The sequence below is a fragment of the Cetorhinus maximus genome, unplaced genomic scaffold (genome assembly GCF_964194155.1).
Source record: "Cetorhinus maximus unplaced genomic scaffold, sCetMax3.hap1.1 HAP1_SCAFFOLD_138, whole genome shotgun sequence".
Taxonomy (NCBI): Eukaryota; Metazoa; Chordata; class Chondrichthyes; order Lamniformes; family Cetorhinidae; genus Cetorhinus; species Cetorhinus maximus.
This window is the reverse complement of record NW_027596135.1, coordinates 361,872-382,729: the sequence shown is the minus strand read 5'-3', so window position 1 is coordinate 382,729 and position 20,858 is coordinate 361,872. Positions and strand designations below refer to the sequence as shown.

The following is a 20,858-nucleotide window of genomic DNA, read 5'->3' as shown; positions in this document are numbered from 1 at the left end:
TGGAAAGTTGTCTCAAGTAGTGTTCCACAGGGCTCAGTGTTGGGACCCTTGCTGTTTGTGTTATATATTAATGATTTGGACGCGAATGTGGGGGGCGCGATTGGGAAATTTGCAGATGACACAAAGATTGGCCGAGTAGTGGATAGTGTGGAGGATAGCCATAATCTCCAAAACGATATAGATGGGTTGGTGGAGCGGGTGGTAAAGTGGCAGATGGATTTTAACATAGAGAAGTGCGAGATCATACATTTAGGGAGGTCAAACAGTTACAGGGATTACACAATAAATGGGAATATACTAAGAGGGGTAGATGAAGTGAGAGATCTTGGCATACAAGTACACAGGTCCCTGAAGGCAGCAGTTCAAGTAGACAAGGTTGTAAAGAAGGCATATGGAATGCCCTCCTTCATTGGCAGAGGTATAGAATATAAAAGTAAGGATATAATGTTGGAATTGTATAAAACACTGGTGAGGCCACAGCTGGAGTATTGTGTGCAGTTCTGGTCACCACATTACAGGAAGGACGTAATAGCTCTGGAGAGAGTGCAGAGGAAGTTTACAAGAATGTTGCCAGGGTTAGAAAAGTGTAGCTACGAGGAGAGATTGGAGAAGTCGGGGTTATTTTCTTTAGAACAAAGAAGGTTGAGAGGTGACTTGATTAAGGTGTAAAAAATTTTGAGTGGACAGGATAAAATTGTTTCTCTTGGTGGAAAATTCTAGAACCAGGGGACATAGATTCAAGATAAGTGGCAGAAGGTATAGGGGGGACATGAGGAAGAACTTAAAGGACATTAGTGAACCAGATGGGGTTTTTACAACAATCGATGATAGCTCCATGGTCACCCGTCACTGAGACTGGCTCCCAATTCCAGATTTTATTCATTGAATTTAAATTCCACGAACTGCCGTGGTGCGATTTGAACCCGTGTTCCCAGAGTATTATAGTCTGAAGACAGGCAGAGCTATGTGGGAGTGGAGTGAACGGCGTTGGCTGAAGACTGGCTCCTAGTGTGATTGGGGCCCCAGGAGGAGGCCAAAATGGTTAATCCGCTCCTCCCTTCTTGCCTGCAAATGCTTCACAACCTTGTCTTTTGCTCTCACACGCTTGACTTTCCCATTGTGGGGGGGGACGAGCACACTCTCAGAGCCTTCTCCTCCTGTTCATTGTTTAATTGTCCATCGCCATTCAACACTGGTTGCAGCAGGACTGAAGAGTTTTGACCAGACGTGGGATCACTTTGCTCTGTCTTATCGCAGGGTGTTTGTCATCCTGTGTTGTAGCATCACTGGGTTGGCACCTCATCTTTAGTAAGCTAGTGCCATTTCCATCCAAAATCCTCCTTGAGCCAGGATCCAACGCAATTTTAATTTCCGCCAGGGCAGGAACTGTACCGGAGCCCAGCTCAACATCCCACGCTACAGACAACCAAAAGGCATGAGGTGAGAGAGGAAGAAGACTGGCACCTGCCGCTACATGATGTACAGCCAGACTACGATGAGACATGCAAAACCGGAATCGAGATGGCAAACATTAAAGCGGACAAGACGAGTAATAGAACGTAAAACTGGTCGACGCTGGCAACCGTGCAAAATAAACCCTTCTGAGACACCCCTTCCAGCAACAAGTTAATACGAATAGTGAAACAAAAGCAGAAAATGCTGGACAAACTCAGCAGGTCTAACCAGCATCGGTGGAGAGAAAGACAAAGAGTTAATGTTTTGAGTCTGCGTGACTCTTCTTCAGCTCTTTAGCTCTGAAGAGGAGTCAACACTAGCTCTTTCTCTCCACAGATGCTTGTCAGACCGGCTGAGTTTTTCCCAGCATGTTCTGTTTTTTGTTTCAGATTCCCAGCATCCGCAGTATTTTGCTTTTATGTTAATATGAAGTGATCTGCTGTTTGCCTGATCAACTAGCCAAAAGAAAAACGTCCTTTTCATCCACAGGAACCACTGGCGTGTCTCCCAATCCATCGGGAACACAAAGGGACAAGGGCTCAGGCGTGTTCTTGCGCCGACCATCCGAGACCCAGGAAGGGGGACAGTTGAATTAGCGCAGGCACTGTCAGGAGCGGTGTGTCAGAAACCAGAGTAACTTGAGGGAAACTGGAGACGGAACGAGCAAAGACACTTTGCAAAAGCAGGATCTGAAGAGGCAGTAATCTCCACATTACTCCCTCCTGGTGCTACCTGTTAAGTCAGTACAGGAATGAGAGGATAGTGGCAGGTGAAGGTATTGGGCTGGGCTGGGGCATCAGGGCAGGGTGGCGTCTGAGACAGTCAGATGGGGGGTCTGTTTCACCCGTTAGGGAGAGTGCAAACTAGCTTGGCAGGGGTAAGAGAACCGGTAAGAGAGCAGGTTCAGCAGAGAGAGGGGGTGGGGAAGCAAAACTGGAACTAGAGGGCTAATGGAGAATCAGTAAGCAAGTATGGAAGGCGGAGCAAACAGAGGCTGGAAAACAGGATTAAAAGCTGTTCCGTCATTAGCGATCGATACGCCAACTCCTCCAGCAGCAACTCCCCCATCGAGTTGGATTGGATGCATCCACCTCTGAAGCAGATCCCCTTTTCGCAACGGAAGGAATGTCACCCGATCTTGAGCAGGGCAGAGAGAAAACACTTTAAGGACACTCTGAAAGCCTCAACGGAAAGGGGACAAAACAGACATCAGTCCGTGGGAGGAACTGGCTGCAAGGACCATATCATGTCACGGTGAAAGCAGGAGAGCAGAATCCTGGTTTGAGAAATCACCCCTCCCTCCCCCACCTCAGGGCAACACACACGTTGATGTACAAAGGGACCTGGGTGTCCTTGTAAACCAGTCACTGGAAGCAAGCATGCAGGTGCTGTGGCAAATGGTATTCTGGCCTCCATTGCGAGAGGACTTGAGTACAGGAGCAAGGATGTCTTACTACAGCTGTTCAGAGCCTTGGTGAGATCACACCTGGAGTATCGTGTGCAGTTTTAGTCTCCTTACCTAAGGAAGCATACACTTGCCATAGAGGGGGCGCAGCGAAGGTTCACCAGACCGATTCCTGCGATGGCAGGATTGTCGTATGAGGAGAGATTGGGCCGACTAGGCCCTGTATTCACTGGAGTTTAGAAGAATGAGAGGGGATCTCACCGAAATGTATAAAATTCTGACAGGGCTGGACAGGCCGGATGCAGGGATGATGTTTCCTCTGGGCTGGGAGGGGTGTAGAACCATGAGGTCACAGTCTCAGGAGACGGGGTAGGCCAGTTTGGACTGAGATGAGGAGAAACTTCTTCAGAGGGTGGTGAACCTATGGAATTCTCTACCACAGAGGCCAAGTCATGGAATATATTTTAGGAAATAGATTTCTAGACTCTGAAGGCATCAAGGGGTACAGGGTGGGGGGCAGGAGTACGGCGTTGAGACAGAGGATCAACCATGATCATAATGAATGGCGGAGCAGGCTTGAAGGGCCGAAGGGCCAAATGATCTACTCCTGCTCCTATTTTCTGTTTCTTGTCCTCTCTACCCAAAGTGGGTCCAGGATTGGTCTGCTGAGTCACCCCAAGGCACACACAAATCACGAAGACTGGCACACGCCACCCCCAAGATGCTCCGATGCAAGGAGTCGAGTGAATAAGGCAGATTAGCCAAGGGCACACCTGAAAGTATGAACGCACAGCTATGAACGAAACATGGCTTGTGGCGGGGGGGGGATCACAAATTGGCCAAAGAACTTAGAGAAGTGAGATCAAATGGGAGGAACAAAGAAAAAACTAGGGCTATCACACTGCTGTGCATAGATATAGACCCCCAAAGAGTGAGGGGGAGAGAGAAGAGAATTGTTTAGAAGTGCAAAGACAGGAGGGCAGAAATAGCTGGAATTTCAACTACCCCACAATTAACTAGGATCAAACGATGGTAAAAAGGGATAAAGGGTGCAGAATTCTGGAGATTCACTCGGAACCTCTTCGGCTAGGGAGCTCAACAGTCCTCATGTTCAGGAAATGAAACCAGCAGGTGGAAGGGGTATCAAACCAGAGAATACTTTGGTGGTAGTGATTACAATTCAGTTAGATTTAGTGTAGTCATGGTAAAGGACAAAAGTTGGACCAAGAGTGCCACTCAAGTGCCAGGCAATGACCAACAAGAGAGAACCTAACCATCGCCCCTTGACATTCAATGGCATTACCATTGCTGAATCCCCCACTATCAAATTCCTGGGGGAGGTTACCATTGACCAGAAACTGAACCGGGCCAGCCATATAAATACTGTGGCTACAAGAGCAGGTCAGAGGCTGGGAATCCTGCGGAGAGTAACTCACCTCCTGACTCCCCAAAGCCTGTCCACCATCTACAAGGCACGAGTCAGGAGTGTGATGGGATACTCCCCATTTGCCTGGATGAGTGCAGCTCCCACAACACTCGAGAAGCTCGACACCATCCAAGACAAAGCAGCCCCGCTTGATCGGCACCCCATCCACAAACATTCACTCCCTCCACTACCGCCAGCAGTATGTACCATCTACAAGACGCACTGCAGGAACTCACCAAGGCTCCTTCGACAGCACCTTCCAAGCCCGTGACCTCTGCCAGCCAGAAGGACAAGGGCAGCAGACGCATAGGAACTCCACCATCTCAAAACTGCCCCCCTCCGCCCGAGTCACTCACCATCCCGACTTGGAAATGTATCGGCCGTTCCTTCACTGTCGCTGGGTCAAAATCCTGGAACTCCCTCCCTAACAGCGCTGTGGGTGTACGTACACCACATGGACTGCAGCGGTTCAAGGTGGTGGCTCACCACCACCTTCTCGAGGGGCAATTAGGGATGGGCAATAAAAAACGCTGGCCCAGCCAGCGAAGCCCACGTCCCGTGAAAGAATGAAAAAATAAAGTTTTAAAATCGGGAAAAGTCCAACTTTACGAAGTTGAGATTTGACTTGGCAAAAATTGAAGGTACATCAGTGTCAGAGCAGTGGGAGATATTTGTGAACGAGACAGGGAGGGCTCAAAGCTAACACGTTCCCACAACGAAAACGGGTGGGACTCCCAGATCTTAAGGTCCCTCCCTGGAGGTCAAAGCGCAGGATAAGATGAGAAAAGAAAAAGGCACTTACTGAGAACCCGGTCCTGTAGAAAGCCCTGGGGGAGTGTGTAGAAAGTGCAGGGGAGAGATTGCAAAGGAAATTAGGATGAGGAAGAGGGAGCATGAAAAACACTGGCAAGGAAAAATAAAAAAATCGAGAAATTGCAGACATTTCATAAATCCTTAGCGACCAAGAGGGTAAGAAAGGGAAGAGCAAAAGTTGACGTGACCATGGAGGTGAACACTTTTTGTGCCTGTCTTCACAAAAGTGGACAATGCATATCCTATTCTGCTTAACAAGGAGGCCTGTGAAGTATCGGAAGCGTCAAACGGAGGGGGAGGTACTATGAAGGTGTTCAGCATCCTTGAAAGTGGATAAATCGTCAAGTCCGGATGAAATGTTTCCCGGGTTCAGAGAGGCAAGAGCAGATGGAGGCTCTGACCATCCTTTCCCAATCCTCTCTCTGGCTACAGCCTTGCTGCCAGAAGGCTGCTAACCTTGTACCCTTGGGCAGGGCACCACGTCCCAGTCTGATCACTGCATCGCAGGAAGGATTTGAGATAGTGCAGAGGAGATTTACCAGGATGTTGCCACCAAAAGGGATGAGGAAGGATTGGAGAGGCTGGGATTGTTTTCCAGGAAAAGGAGGAGGCTGAGGGGAGATTTAATTGAGGTGTACATAATTACGAGGGGCATAGATTTAAAGTAATTGCTTTAAGGATTTAGAGGGGAAGAAATATTTCACCCAGAGGGTGGCAGGAGTCTGGAACACTCTGTTTGAAAGGGTGGTGGAGGCAGAAACCCTCAGTAAAAATTACTCAGTCATGCACTTGGAGTGCCGTAACCTACAGGACTACGGAGCGAGAGGTGGAAAGGGGGAATTAGGCTGGAGAGCCCTTTTACAGCCGGCATGGACACGACGGGCAGAATGGCCTCAATCTGTGCCACAAATTTATATGCTTCCCTCTCTCCCTTTCCAATCTCACAAAAGCCTCGACATCCTACAGCACAGAATGACAGACTAAAAATGTTTTTCAAACTAAACCTTTAATGAATCTTCTTTGTATATTTTTCTCCTTTGTTCAAAGTACTAATGGCCATAACAGAACCCCCTCCCCTCCCTCTCGCACACTTGGATATCAAGACAGGCAAAAAAAAAAGGACAGAGGTCGCATTTGAAATTCTGAGATCAGAACCTGAAGTTCCTCTTTTCTTTTCTCTCTCTCCTTTTTAAACATTCAAATGTTGAAGTGAATCAAACCAGCTTTTTATTTATTCCAGAATTTTCCAAAAAATCTAAACGAATAAATATGAAAAAAAGCATGAACTTGGCTAATGACTTTTTTTTGCACATATTTTACAACTTTTAAGCTTTCTTCCTCACCCCTCTGTTCCTCCCCTCCCACCCCACCGCCTACCCGCGTCACAATGTTTAATTTGTGTCGCGCCTTGTGTGTCATCGTCCGATTAAATGGGGATCCGGTTCAAAGCTAAGGCCTTGCCATGATTCACAAATATAACCCTTGACCTCTTGCCGGCAGGTCACTTGCTCCACTGCTGAATAGGGCCGTCTGTGGATCAAAAACTTTGTAATATTTATTTACATCTTCAATATTTGCATGGATTCAGAGATAAACAAAAGAACGAGACAAACAGCATAGTGAAAAGTGACGTCGCAACAAGTGGTATCCGTTACTGAGCTAGTGACACTGGAGCCAATTATTTCCATGTCGGAATTCTCTTCTTTTTTTAAAAAAAAACAAAATTCCTCCTTTCCCCCTCCAATGTGCAAGTCAAGACAACCCAAGGGTGTGTGTGCGCAGACACTTGTGCGCGCACATACACACGCGCGCGCACACACACACACGCACGCGCGCACACACACACACACACAATGATGCAACCTAACAGGGGGTGGAGGAGGAGGATGGGGAAAATGTAAGAGATTTTTTTCTTATCCCAAAGTCAGTATATTTTTCCCCCTGTGCGAATCTCTCACTCCAGAAACCCACTCGGGCACAGGCAGTTGCCTTTCTGTAACATTTTTTTTTTTTCCAAAGCAAGTCTACTAGGTCAGTCCGAGGAGAGCAAGTTATGCACATTTTACAGTCTTGTTTAAAAAAAAAATCCTCCCCTTTTGTGTACTGCCTTTTTTGTTTCTCAATGGTCTTCCGATTGTTCGTTCCGTCCTTCCTTGGTTTGTACAGCTTCAGGCAAGGCCAAATCCCTCCGAACACTCCTGGATGGCGAGCAGCAACATGTGACGCAGTTTCTCGTAGCTCTCGTAGGCTGGGAGGTCCAGTTGGTTAAAGCTGAGGAGGGTCAAGGAAATAGTTGTCAGATGGGGTAAAGAAATGGGATACGTCTTAAAACGAGAGAGAGAGAGAGAGAGAGAGGGTGATGGTTGCAGGTACTGGATTCCTTCAGCGCCTACGGGGTCATTTTCTGCAACAATACGAGCCCTGGAACCAACACTGGGGCAAGTCAAATCAGACTCAGCCGTAACGAGCCAGATTCGGTTGACACTGTGAAAATCGATCTCATTAACGATCACAATAGTTCAACGCAGGGCAGGATTTTCCAGCCCTGACACTGGCAGGCATTGTTGCAGGCGGGAAAAGTCAACGGCTCTCCAAATTTTGCTGTCCCACCCGCCGGGGCTGGAAAATCCCGCCCGTGATGTTTTCACAGCAAACGAGGGAAATTTGTTAATGACCGATCGGTGTGGGGGTGTTCGAAAAGGAAAAGAATTTACCATGATCCTGGCAAGTGGGAGAGATACGAAGAACAGAAGGGATGAGGGAACACAAGGTGAGGGAGTATCCATGTACATAGATCATTAAACACCATGGACAGCTCCAAAAGACTTTTTTTTTAAAATATAAAAGGCTAACCAAATGCTGGCCTTTCTATCCTGCGGACTGGTCCACAAGGGGATAGAAGTCAGGGCTTAGACCACACCTGGAGTCACTGCGAGATGCTCTGGGCACCACTCCTTAGGAAAGATAATATTCACCTCGGAGGGAGTGCAGTGTAGAATTTACCGGAATGATCCAGGGTTAAATTCCGAGGAGAGATTAAACACAAACTAGGGTCGTATCCCCTGGAATTCAGAAGGTTCTGGGGGAGGGAGGGAAGTGATTTGATCAAAGTTTCTTTTATTAGATATTCAGGGGAACTGATAGGAATAGTACAGAACTTGGGTATGGCTGAAAAAAAAAGAGACATGTCGAAGTTTTCCATCTCGCACTCATCAGGACACTCGCAAGAATACCAATATAAGGGGGAAAACAACTTATATTGTTGGACACTAGGTTTTGAGTTTTGCGAGCAGGGGCTGGTTGGGTACGGTCTGTACCCTGCCCGTTCCGAACAGCAGCTGGGACAGGTTGTTTGATGCGATCCGCCAGTCTTTGGGATGCCACGGCCTACATACCTAGCATCACACTTGTTCCACGTGCACCACTGCTGGTGACTGACAGTTAACTGCCAAGCATTGTTTGACATTTGAACCAGGCAGCTTGACCCTGATTGGTCAAAGCATTGCCCTGAGGAATGAGTCAGCGCCACTTGCCCAACCAATCAGCACTCTCTTCACATGCAGTCTAACTTACTGTTTTCCACTTATATTGCTGGAGTGTCCTGCTGAGTGCAAGATGAAAAGCTTCAACATATCTCTTTTTTCAGCAATACTCAGGGTAATAGCGAGAAACTGGAGGGGGGTGGAGAGTCTGGGATGAGGGGGCAGAGTCTAAAAAAGAGAGGCAGACCTTTCAGGAGTGAAATGAGGAAACGCTTCAGCACACAAAGGGTGGTCGGAGTTCGGAACCCCCTTCCCCAAACGGCCATTGATGCCGGGCCAATTGTTAAGTTTAAAGCTGCTCTTGGTTGATTTTGTTAACTTGAGGCAGTAAGGGATACAGGCCAAAGGCGTTGGATATATTGGAGCTGGGTGGTAGGTCAGCCTTGATCTCACTGAACAGTCTCGAGGGGCTAAACCACCTCCCTCTGTTCCTAAGTCTCTTTTTATTAGTGACTGCAGCACTAATATACGTCACATCATGGTCAGACAAGGCAGAACAGAAAGAAGGATATTTAATTTCTCCAGTGCCTTTACACCACCTCAGGACGTCCCAAAGCACCTCACAACCAATGACGTACAAGCGTGCTCACTGTTGCCATGTAGGAAAGGCAGCAACCAATTCGCTCACAGCAAGCCCCCACAAAGAGAGTGACCAGGTCATTTTTAAAATTAAAAGTGGTAGGGTTCCGGTTTAAGGTCTCATCCAAAAGATGGCACCTCCCACACTGCAGCACTCCCAACGAAGTGTCTGGTGTGGGATTTGGACCCACAACCTTCTGACTCGGAGGTGACAGAGCCCAAAGCTGACGCCAACAAAACAGCCAATAAAGCAACGCGCGCCGCGGTGAAATCTCACCAAGTGTGAGCCGAGGGCAATCTGTCGGTCGAACGATCGTCTCTGTGAATCTGGAACTTCTGGATGCCGTTCATTCCTTCCAGGGCTGCGAATCCCTGCAGAGGGACCTTGGAGGTACCGGTTACAAACTGCAGGAACTTGGCACGATCAGCCTGGTCGAAGGAGCGCAGTGCCCGCCAGAACCACTGGATCTGTGGGTGAAACACACAAGAGCTCTGAAACGTGCCGAATAAAGGGAAGGGGAGGGTTGTCTAATTCTCAACACCCTGTCTCTTCGCCTGCCCCAAGGAGTCGAGGAGGACAACAGACCCGTCGCCGCCAGTACTGTACCCCAGTGTTATACAGTGACAGACCCGTCCCCACCAGTACTGTACCCCAGTGTTATACAGTGACAGACCTGTCCCCACCAGTACTGTACCCCAGTGTTATAGTGACAGACCCATCCCCACCAGTACTGTACCCCAGTGTTACACAGTGACAAACCCGTCCCCACCAGTACTGTAGCCCAGTGTTACACAGTGACAGACCCGTCCCCACCAGTACTGTACCCCAGTGTTATACAGTGACAGACCCGTCCCCACCAGTACTGTAGCCCAGTGTTATACAGTGACAGACCCGTCCCCACCAGTACTGTACCCCAGTGTTATACAGTGACAGACCCGTCCCCACCAGTACTATGCTCTGGTGCTATCCAGTGACGGACCTGCACCCTAGTGTTAGGCAGCTAACCATGTTCTCTCTGGACATTACCCACACGTGGATGATCAGAATCCGTACAGGCTGCTGTTTTCTTTTGTAAATAAATTGAGACAGTTATTCCATTTCACAGTTCCACTAATAACATTTGGCTGAAGGTGGAGGGCAACCACTGTCTAAAGCAGGAATATGATAACGCTGACCGGTGACCGGTGAAGGTCGTTCCGCTATGTCCCACCTGTATGGAGTTAACCTGGTACTTGTGGTATTCAGTGTTTGCTTTCAAGTCATCGATGTCAATGGTCGGTAAACCAGAGATGAGCAGCTCCAACTCCTGCTCTGTAAAGATCGAGATCAACCGCTTTGGGATAATCTCGTAGAATCCTTCCAAGAAGGCAGCTAGTTGTTTCCTGATCGCACCTGCCCCAGGGGGAAAAAACAAAAAAACTCAATATCTTTCTAAGAAAACGTTTTCCACCACCACCACCCCTCTGTGCCCCAAGCCCACAGTATTTATCAACAGCCCTCGGCCCCAATACCCCTCCACCCTCTCAGTCACAGGAACGAACCCCGTCCGGCACTCACCTGTCATCTTCATCTGACACACCAGGTGGACGTACTCCTTCTTATTTTCTTCCGTCACAACGATGTGGGCTCCGTTTGGTTTCAGCTCCCGTACCTCACACACTCCAAACTCTTGCACCTGCAATAAAATTGGCAAAGCGGCTTTAGCGATTCCTTCCTCCCTTTGGCGGAAAGGACGACCGAGGAGGAATAAGGGTAAACATCCCCCCCCGCACCTCACCCCCACTGCTGCTGACCTCGAAGAGCAGCTGCACTCAAAAGGCTGAGCGTGTAGAACTTGTAAAAAATCGAGCGACCGTCCTATTCCTCCTCCACCCGCCCCCCACCCCCAAGACAATGCCTCAAACCCCCGGCAGCCCCCTCGAGCCTGCTCCACTGTTCAATTCAATCAGGCACGATTTGCGCTGACCCCCATTCTCAACCCGTACATTAAAAGTTTGGTCAGAATATGATATTCTCAGCACAAGTTCTGAAGCGATAATTCTTTGGAAAAGGATGACACCGGATTGCATATTGAAAAGCTAACTGAGGTTATGGAGAATGAGCAGGAGAGCGGGATTAGACTGGGTGGGATATTAAAGGGTGCGGGGAGTGAGGGGGAGAGTGGGATTAGACTGGGTGGGATATTAAAGGGTGCGGGGAGTGAGGGGGAGAGTGGGATTAGACTGGGTGGGATATTAAAGGGTGCGGGGAGTGAGGGGGAGAGCGGGATTAGACTGGGTGGGATATTAAAGGGTGCGGGGAGTGAGGGGGGAGAGCGGGATTAGACTGGGTGGGATATTAAAGGGTGCAGGGAGAGCGGGATTAGACTGGGTGGGATATTAAAGGGTGCGGGGAGTGAGGGGGAGAGCGGGATTAGATTAGGTGGGATATTAAAGGGTGCGGGGAGTGAGGGGGAGAGCGGGATTAGACTGGGTGGGATATTAAAGGGTGCGGGGAGTGAGGGGGAGAGTGGGATTAGAGTGGCTGGGATATTAAAGGGTGCGGGGAGTGAGGGGGAGAGCGGGATTAGACTGGGTGGGATATTAAAGGGTGCAGGGAGAACGGGATTAGACTGGGTGGGATATTAAAGGGTGCGGGGAGTGAGGGGGAGAGCGGGATTAGATTAGGTGGGATATTAAAGGGTGCGGGGAGTGAGGGGGAGAGTGGGATTAGAGTGGCTGGGATATTAAAGGGTGCAGGGAGAGCGGGATTAGACTGGGTGGGATATTAAAGGGTGCGGGGAGTGAGGGGGAGAGCGGGATTAGACTGGGTGGGATATTAAAGGGTGCGGGGAGTGAGGGGGAGAGTGGGATTAGACTGGGTGGGATATTAAAGGGTGCGGGGAGTGAGGGGGAGAGTGGGATTAGACTGGGTGGGATATTAAAGGGTGCGGGGAGTGAGGGGGAGAGTGGTATTAGACTGAGTGGGATATTATAGGGTGCGGGGAGTGAGGGGGAGAGCAGGATTAGACTGAGTGGGATATTAAAGGGTGCGGGGAGTGAGGGGGAGAGCAGGATTAGACTGGGTGGGATATTAAAGGGTGCGGGGAGTGAGGGGGAGAGTGGGATTAGACTAGGTGAGATATTAAAGGGTGCGGGGAGTGAGGGGGAGAGCGGGATTAGACTGGGTGGGATATTAAAGGGTGCGGGGAGTGAGGGGGGAGAGCGGGATTAGACTGGGTGGGATATTAAAGGGTGCGGAGAGTGAGGGGGAGAGCGGGATTAGACTGGGTGGGATATTAAAGGGGGCGGGGAGTGAGGGGGAGAGCGGGATTAGACTGGGTGGGATATTAAAGGGTGCGGGGAGTGAGGGGGAGAGCGGGATTAGACTGGGTAAAACACTGGCGCAGGGTCAGGATGGGCTGAAGGGCCTGACCTCTGTGCTTTTATCATTCTGCTTGGGACCAGGGTGGTGGTGGCTAAGACCCAAATCAGTGTCTCAGGGCTGGCTGTACCTCTGTACTGAAGGTGAGCTCGTAACCCAGTGTAGAAACGTCATTTTCCAGCAGGTAGACCAGCCCTTGGTAAAAATGATAATCTTCACTTTCCATGTCTGTGTACCTGTGAAGACAAACACAGTTTATACTTCATTTCTTCAAGAAGAAAGACACACGGCCTCTCTCTGGTGCCCACACCCTGTTGAACATACAAACATACGAATTAAGAGGCGGCCACTCAGCCCCTCGAGCCTGCTGCAGCCTCCAATCCACATTCCCGCCTATCCCCGATAGCCCCCCTCAACTCCCTTGTTGGTCAAGACTCTATCTACCTCTGCCTTATAAACATTCATTGGCCCTGCCTCTGGGAAGAGGGTTCCCAAGACTCTCGACCCTCTAAGAATTCCTCCTCATCTCCGTCTTCAATGGAAGGCCCCTTATTTTTAAACTAACCCCCAAGTTCTAGTCTCTTCCACATCCTTCCAGCATCCACCCAGTCAAGGCCCCTCAGGATCTTATTTGTTTCAATAAGATCACCTCTCATACTTCCAAACTGAACGAGAGGTGGGTGACCTTGTTCAAACACATGCCCCAGAGCAGTGACCCTCACCCCTTCCCTTCACACCAACAAATCCCCTGCGTCACTGTCAACGTTTTGCAGCACCCCTGGTTTAATGGCTGACACTGTAACCCGCCCAGATAAACATAAGCACTGCAGGCCAAATACGAGTCTCCCCGAGCGCCCGCTTAACATTCAACCATGGCCCAATGGAGAGCGCTCTCACCCGAGTCAGAAGGTCACGGGTTCAAGTCCCAGTTCCCACTCCAAAGGCTGGGTAACTTAACCCAGGCCCAGTGCCAGTACCGAGGGAGTGCTGCAACATTGGAGGTGCTGTCTTTTGGATGTGACATTGAGCCCAGGCCCCCCACAGGTGGATAAAAAGATCCCACAGCCCAGCCAGTATTGGAAGGGTACTGCGGGGTGGAATTCTCTCCGGCGGCCTGGGGACCATCGACCAACGTCACGAAAACAGGTTTCCTAGCCATCGTCACGTCGCTGCCTGAGGGAGCTCGCTGTGTGCAAATTGGTTGCCGTGTTTCCCTGCAACACTTTGAAAGTACTCTACGGTCAAGCGCTTTGGGACGTCCCGAGACCACGAGGGGTTGGGGGGGGTGGTGGATGAGAAGTTAATCCATACGGCCGTACCTGACTGATTTGCCGAGGATGTGTTTGTAGAACGAGCGGGTGAAGTAGCACTCCAGCAAGCGGTTATCGTACACTGCCTTCGCCACGATGCGGCCCACAAACTTGAAGTAGCTGAGGTGGTTGGGGTTACAGTGCGACGAGGGGTTGATGGTGTACGTGACTCTGTCGCCCGGCGACGTCCTGAACAGCGCGTACATGGGGTTGAACATTTCCCTCGAGATGATCATGTACCACTCGCGGAGCAGGCCTCCGGCGTCCTGTCCTTCCTCCCCTTCGAACACGATGTACCTGGAAAGGGAATCGGTTGCCATTAGATATGGAGGCGCGGGGGGGCAAGTGCGGGTCAGGCTGTCCCGATCGCTCCTCGCTGGAGGGGAAACGGATACTCAGTGCCTTCAGAATTGAGCCAACCGCTTCCCACTGCACCAGAACAGTTCGAGGCAGTCAGTAGGGGTATAATGGAAGGGGAGAGGGGGAGGGGGAATGGCTACCACAACCCATGCACACGGGGGAGGGAGAGGCTTGACACAAACACACATGGAGAAAAAGAGAGCACATGTGCGAGAGAGAGAGAGAAAGAAAGAGAGCACAGTTGTGAGAGAGAGAAAGAGAGCACAGTTGTGAGAGAGAGAAAGAGAGCACAGTTGTGAGAGAGAGAAAGAGAGCACAGTTGTGAGAGAGAGACAGAGAGAGCGGGAGAGAGAGCAGGAGAGAGAGCGGGAGAGAGAGCGGGAGAGAGAGCGGGAGAGAGAGCGGGAGAGAGAGCGGGAGAGAGAGCGGGAGAGAGAGCGGGAGAGAGAGCGGGAGAGAGAGCGGGAGAGAGAGCGGGAGAGAGAGCGGGAGAGAGAGCGGGAGAGAGAGCGGGAGAGAGAGCGGGAGAGAGAGCGGGCGCACAGTTGCGAGAGCGAGATCTCATCCAACGAAGGTTAGCCGCCACTTTATCCTCACATTTTGGTTGTGAGGCTCGACCCACTGAAGCTGTAGGAGCCTCACTGCCTCTTGCACACCCGCTGGGTAACTGGGCACATCTCACTTACCCACAGCGTCTCCCGCTCGAACTTACTTGCACCAGCCCAGCCCTCTAACCTCGGGGAGCTCAGCCCAGTTGGCGGGCGGACAAGGCCCGTATCAGGAGCCGAGGTCCATCCGCGCCAGTAGCTGGGAAAGGTGCAAACCATTGGGAACGGGGCCATCAGCTGTGGACATCTCTTAACGGCAACAGCAGCGTCACAACCACTCTGTTCAACTTTACACGCGGCCCCAGCGTCAAAGAGCTGGCAAATCCCTGATTGAATCCCTTCAGCTCTGCAAAGGAAAGAGATCGAAAGCTAGGAGTCAAGAGTTTGTGCCCTTACAGCCTGTTCTTCATCTCCTCGGGGGACTTCCTGTGGAGCTCCCGGTACGAGTCCTCAAAGACATGGTCCCTCCTCACGTGCACCGCCAAGTCCTCCTTGCGGATTCCTTCATCCAAACGCTCCAACTCCTGACGGAAATACCTGGCCAAAGGAAGCAGGGGCAGGCGGGTTAGCAAACAGGTGACAACCTGCCCATGGCAGCCCGCGGGGAGCTCAGTGAGGACTGAAGGGGACTTGCACCCTGATTCTGGAGCCCAACATTCAAACTGGAAGGAAGGGGGTAAAAGACAGGCGTCCTCCACTATCTGTGCTATCAGAAAGCACAGGGTGTCGTGAAGAGATTAATCGTCTATAATGTTACTGGAATTTAAAACAAAGAGTTCTAGTCAGGCCCCACACTACACACCGACGCTCCCCATTCCGGTGAGATACATGGCGCAGGGGCGGCACTAAGAACCCTTGCTGATGCCTCCTTCCCCCATTCATGGCACCACCCCAGCCTCCCCCACCCCCCCCTCCACCCCCAGGCAACCTAGCCGACCAGAGGGTCAAAGTGTATGGACAGGGCTCAGGCCACTCGTAAGCACGCCCATTGGTCAGTTCGGCGGTAACGGCTGTGCCCATAGTCTGATCCCGAGATCGGGAGTTCGAATCCCGCCTTAGGCAGTCTGGGGAATTTTGAGTTCAGCTTAAAAATAATTAAACCTGCAATTTGAAAAGAAAAAAATCATCGTGAAGCTATCGGATTGCTGTTTAAAAAAAGACAAAGACCCAACGGGTTCACTAATGTCCTGTAGAGAAGGAAACCTGTCATCCTTACTCTAGTTCCACACCAACTGAGTTGACTTTGAGCTGCTCTCTGAAGTAGCCCACCGAGCCACTCGGTCGTATGAGCACTGCATCCCCCGTCTCAAAGGCAACTCAGAGGGAGGCAACAAATGCCCACATCCAGGGAATGAATTACGAATTAAAATAAGAGTGCGGAGCACCGGTGAAACAGGGTTTCTAAGCACTCCGAGTTAACAGGGATGGTGCGCCTTACCTTGTTTTAGTCAGGGAGGGTGGGTTAAGGAGCAAAAGTGAGCAGAAAGGCCTCTGTCTGCCAAAGGTTCCACACCTTGGATGACTAGAGGCCGACAGAATCGAAGCCACGGTGACCAACCCGGGATTTTACCACGGTCTTAACCCCCAAGTTTCGCTTACAACCTGCCCCAGAGTAGAAGGGACACAGGCTGCGCCTTTGTGTGGACCTACTTGCGTTTGACATCAAAGTCGAGGATCCGAATGTAATCCACGAGGACCGCGAAGGGGCCGTCTGCCAGGTGTGTGGTGGACTGACGCAGAATCTGGTTCAGCACCGTCCGGTGGGTTTCTGTAAAATGGGAACAACTTAGAAGTTCAGACAGTTGAACCAACCAACATTTAGGACCTGAATCTCTGACATCACTTTTAAGTCAGATTATTTATAATGGAGAGAATCAGTAGTGTGAATGAGTTTTGTGATATTACAGGTGATAAATTAACGCTTTTTCACTCCTTGCATTGGGTATGACTCTGGGTTAGATACAGAGTAAAGCTCCCTCTACACCGTCCCCATCAAACACTCCCAGGACAGGTACAGCACGGGGTAAGATACAGAGTAAAGCTCCCTCTACACTGTCCCCATCAAACACTCCCAGGACAGGTACAGCACAGGGTTAGGTACAGAGTAAAGCTCCCTCTGCACTGTCCCCATCAAACACTCCCAGGACAGGTACAGCACAGGGTTAGATACAGAGTAAAGCTCCCTCTACACCGTCCCCATCAAACACTCCCAGGGCAGGTACAGCACAGGGTTAGGTACAGAGTAAAGCTCCCTCTGCACTGTCCCCATCAAACACTCCCAGGACAGGTACAGCACGGGGTTAGATACAGAGTAAAGCTCCCTCTACACTGTCCCCATCAAACACTCCCAGGGCAGGTACAGCACGGGGTTAGATACAGAGTAAAGCTCCCTCTACACTGTCCCCATCAAACACTCCCAGGGCAGGTACAGCACGGGGTTAGATACAGAGTAAAGCTCCCTCTACACTGTCTTCGTCAAACTCTCCCAGGGCAGGTACAGCACAGGGTTAGATACAGAGTAAAGCTCCCTCTACGCTATCCCCGTCAAACACTCCCAGGGCAGGAAAAACAAAATAAGCCCAGTCCCACATCTTTAAGGCTCAAGGGCTCAACAGAATTCTAATGAGCTATCCCATTTTTGTTTCAAGGTGCCCCACATCAGAAAAGCCGCTGGCGATCCTGGCCCTTCCACTCACCTGCAAACCGCAGGAACTTCTGTGTGTCCGGAGGCAGGTTGGAGGATATGTGCATGGACGAGGGCTCACGGGAGAAGAACGGGTCCAAGGAGGACGGTGTGGCTGGGGTGACGGGGGCAGGCGAGAGGGGCGGTGCCTCATCCTTGATGTGGGCCAGCTGGCTTTCCCGTGTGTCGCGCACGGGCGGCTTGCTCTCCCTCTCTGTCGCGTGAACGAGGAAAAAGGCCTCGACTGCAGGCTGCAACACTAGAGAGAGATGGGGGGAGGGATGGAGAGAGAGAGAGAGAGAGAGTTGTCAGTACAAGGGAAAGCTGCACAGGAACACGGGAGAACTTACTTTTCTGTACACATTAAATCGATCCTTTCTCTTCCCTCTCGTTCAACCCCTGGTTTCGGGTGTCCCGACCGTAGCCCTTTCCCGCGATCAGTTTCCAAAACCCCCCCCCCCGGCTCACCCAGGACTGCGTGCTGGTCGTGCGACTCCTCCAGCTCCTTCAGGCACTCGCCCAGCATGTCCCACAGCTCGTCCAGGCTCAGCTGCTCGCTCAGCAGCGGCAGCTCGGGCAGCTTCTCCTCTTCCTTCTCCTTCTCGCTCGCGTGGCTTCCTTCAGAGCCTGCCCGCAAGCAACAAAAAGAAACAAGAGCCTTTTCGAGTCGTGCTGGGCAATCTTTTATTGCTGGGGTTGGGTGGGTGGGTGGGTGGGAGGGGGGAAGAGGAGAGTGGGCTGGTGGTTTCAGGGAGGCAGTCAGAGACATTCACGCACAGCGCAATCACCCACCCGTCTTCTCACACCTACCGAGTGACAGCGACTCCTGGGCAGCTGGAGACGGCTGGTCCACGTCCATGGGAGACTCATCTCTTCGGGAAGCTCCTTCTGCCGGGTTCGTCTCAGACTTTAAGGGGAGGGGGGAGGTTGGTGGAAGAAAAGGAAAAGAGAGAAAAAAAGCAAAAAATAATAGAAGGAATCACCAGACATGGAGGGGAAGGTTCTAATAACCTGTTCTGGGAGGGCAGCTTGGTTTTGTGCTAGTTTGGACTCAACACTGAGCTGGAGTAGGGGGGTGGTGGTGACACCTGATTTTTTTAAGGGCAGCCTATCCCTCACTCATTTCTAATGAACCCACACACAAAACAACTTTATCAGGAATAATTCCTGATCCTGTGAAAGTCCCTCCCTCACTCACTCCAAATGCAGGTCCGGCATATTCTTTCAATTCAGAGAGAGAAGACAATCTCAGCACACCATCTCTCCCCCACTGGACTGCTGACCCCCGCCCCAATTCCCCTACCGGCGATTAAAACTCTGCCTTGAGACCTATTCCTCTCGTCAACCTTTGCGCTGTCCGACAGTGTGAGCCTTCAAGCAGATTTCACAAGATAAAACAATAACACACCCAGATCTCACACTGAAAGAAGGGGATTTTTTTAAAAATTCATTCACAGGATGTGAGCATCGCTGGCTGGGCCAGCATTTATTGCCCATCCCTAGTTGCCCTTGAGAAGGTGGTGCTGAGCTGCCTTCTTGAGCCGCTGCAGTCCCCGTGTGGTGTAGGTACACCCACTGCGCTGTTAAGGAGGGAGTTCCAGGATTTTGACCCAGCGACAGTGAAGGAACGGCCGATATATTTCCAAGTCGGGATGGTGAGTGACTTGGAGGGAAACTTCCAGTTGGTGGTGTTCCCCTGTGTCTGCTGCCCTTGTTCTTCTACATGGTAGATGTCGTGGGTTTGGAAGATGCTGTCGAAGGAGCCTTGGTGAGTCGCTGCAGTGCATCTTGTCGATGGTACACACACTGCTGCCCCTGTGCGTTGGTGGAGGGAGTGAATGTTTGCGAATGGGGTGCCAAGTCAGGTGGGGCTGCTTTGTCCTGGATGGTGTCGAGCTTCTTGAGTGTTGTGGGAGCTGCACTCATCCAGGCAAGTGGGGAGTATTCCATCACATTCCTGACTTGTGCCTTGTAGATGGTGGACAGGCTTTGGGGAGTCAGGAGGTGAGTTACTCACCGCAGGATTCCCAGCCTCTGACCTGCTCTTGTAGCCACAGTATTTATATGGCTGGTCCAGTTCAGTTTCTGGTCAATGGTAACCTCCCCAGGATGTTGATAGTGGGGGATTCAGTGATGGTAATGCCATCGAACGCCATGGGGCGATGGTTGGATTCTCTCGTTGCATTTCTGCAGTGACCGCAGGATGTCTCAAAGCCAACCGAGTGCTTCTGAAGCGCACTCACTGCTGCAAAGTAGGAAACGGGGCAGTCCAAAGACGCACAGCAAGCTCCCACAAACGGCGACCTGATGTTGGCTGAGGGATAATTATTGTCCGTGGGGAACAGGGAGACTTCACCCACACTCCCCTGCGTCCGCCCACTGGCCCATCTTGGGAACAGAATCTCTCACGGTGACCTGGGCGGACAGACAGGGCCTCGGTTTAACACTTGACGCTGCTATGCCGCGATTTTCCTGGTCTCTGAAAATAGGCAATTAGGAGAAAGTGCCTCAGTAAAGGCACAAGCTCTTGCGCTCGTCAAAACTCCCCAGGGTTGTACAAATGGAAAATTCAATATGCCAGCCCTGGTTACTAGTTGCCAGTAACTGGCCTCTGCTAACCTGGTGGGATTGCCCACTCACTGCTGCATAAACTACAAACCCTGCACAGTCTGTACGTTAACCCATGAACCCCACCCCCCCGACCATCAGTCTCCAAAGGAACAGCTGCTCACGACAGGCTGGATATTAGGACAAAGCTGCGAAGGCAGTTTAATAAACCACAGGTACTTTGCAAAGCATGCACGATGACACCCGGCCCAGCCAGGTATAAGCAGCCATACGCGCCAAAACAAGAGGGTGGTTTATGCACAGCAACAAACAGAACGGCTTATCAGCCGAGGAACACACAGGGATCAGACCAGGCTTCCTAAGTCCCGAGACTCAGTGCAGTCAAAGCAAGCATATTAACCGCACCCCCCTCCCAATCCCTGCCCAGGGAGCACCTGAAGCTGATTTACCTGTTGGAAAAAAGGGTACAGAGCATGGAGAGATTGGAGCATTTTACCAGTCGGTTTAAAATCAAAGAGCAAGGGACGCACAGAGAAAAGTCTCTGGCCAGTTACAGTGACTTGTTAATCATGGCGAGGCAGGAAGGAGGAGTACAGACCAGGTTTGTCCACAAGCTCCACTGCTGCTCTTCTGCTCCCTCTGGGGATCTTAGAGGACTTCACACTGAGCTTTCAGAGAGTGAGACTCCCATGGGGATTCCTCAGTGCTACATACCGTTCGACACTTGCTACAGTGACCCGTTGCC

At 51.0% G+C, this 20,858-nt stretch overlaps 1 protein-coding gene across 1 annotated transcript in view; it reads right to left on the bottom strand.

The window, feature by feature from the left end:
• Positions 1–6,309: 6,309 nt before the first annotated feature.
• The window catches only part of huwe1 (HECT, UBA and WWE domain containing E3 ubiquitin protein ligase 1), a 231,924-nt gene continuing 217,375 nt past the window's right edge, over positions 6,310–20,858 (bottom strand). Inside the window, 11 exon segments of the mRNA XM_078534896.1 lie at positions 6,310–7,370; positions 9,498–9,688; positions 10,432–10,613; positions 10,779–10,896; positions 12,715–12,820; positions 13,904–14,191; positions 15,259–15,399; positions 16,513–16,630; positions 17,559–17,804; positions 18,014–18,172; positions 18,356–18,452. Of these exon segments, the coding sequence (XP_078391022.1) occupies positions 7,268–7,370; positions 9,498–9,688; positions 10,432–10,613; positions 10,779–10,896; positions 12,715–12,820; positions 13,904–14,191; positions 15,259–15,399; positions 16,513–16,630; positions 17,559–17,804; positions 18,014–18,172; positions 18,356–18,452 (1,749 nt within the window). The 3' untranslated portion in view covers positions 6,310–7,267.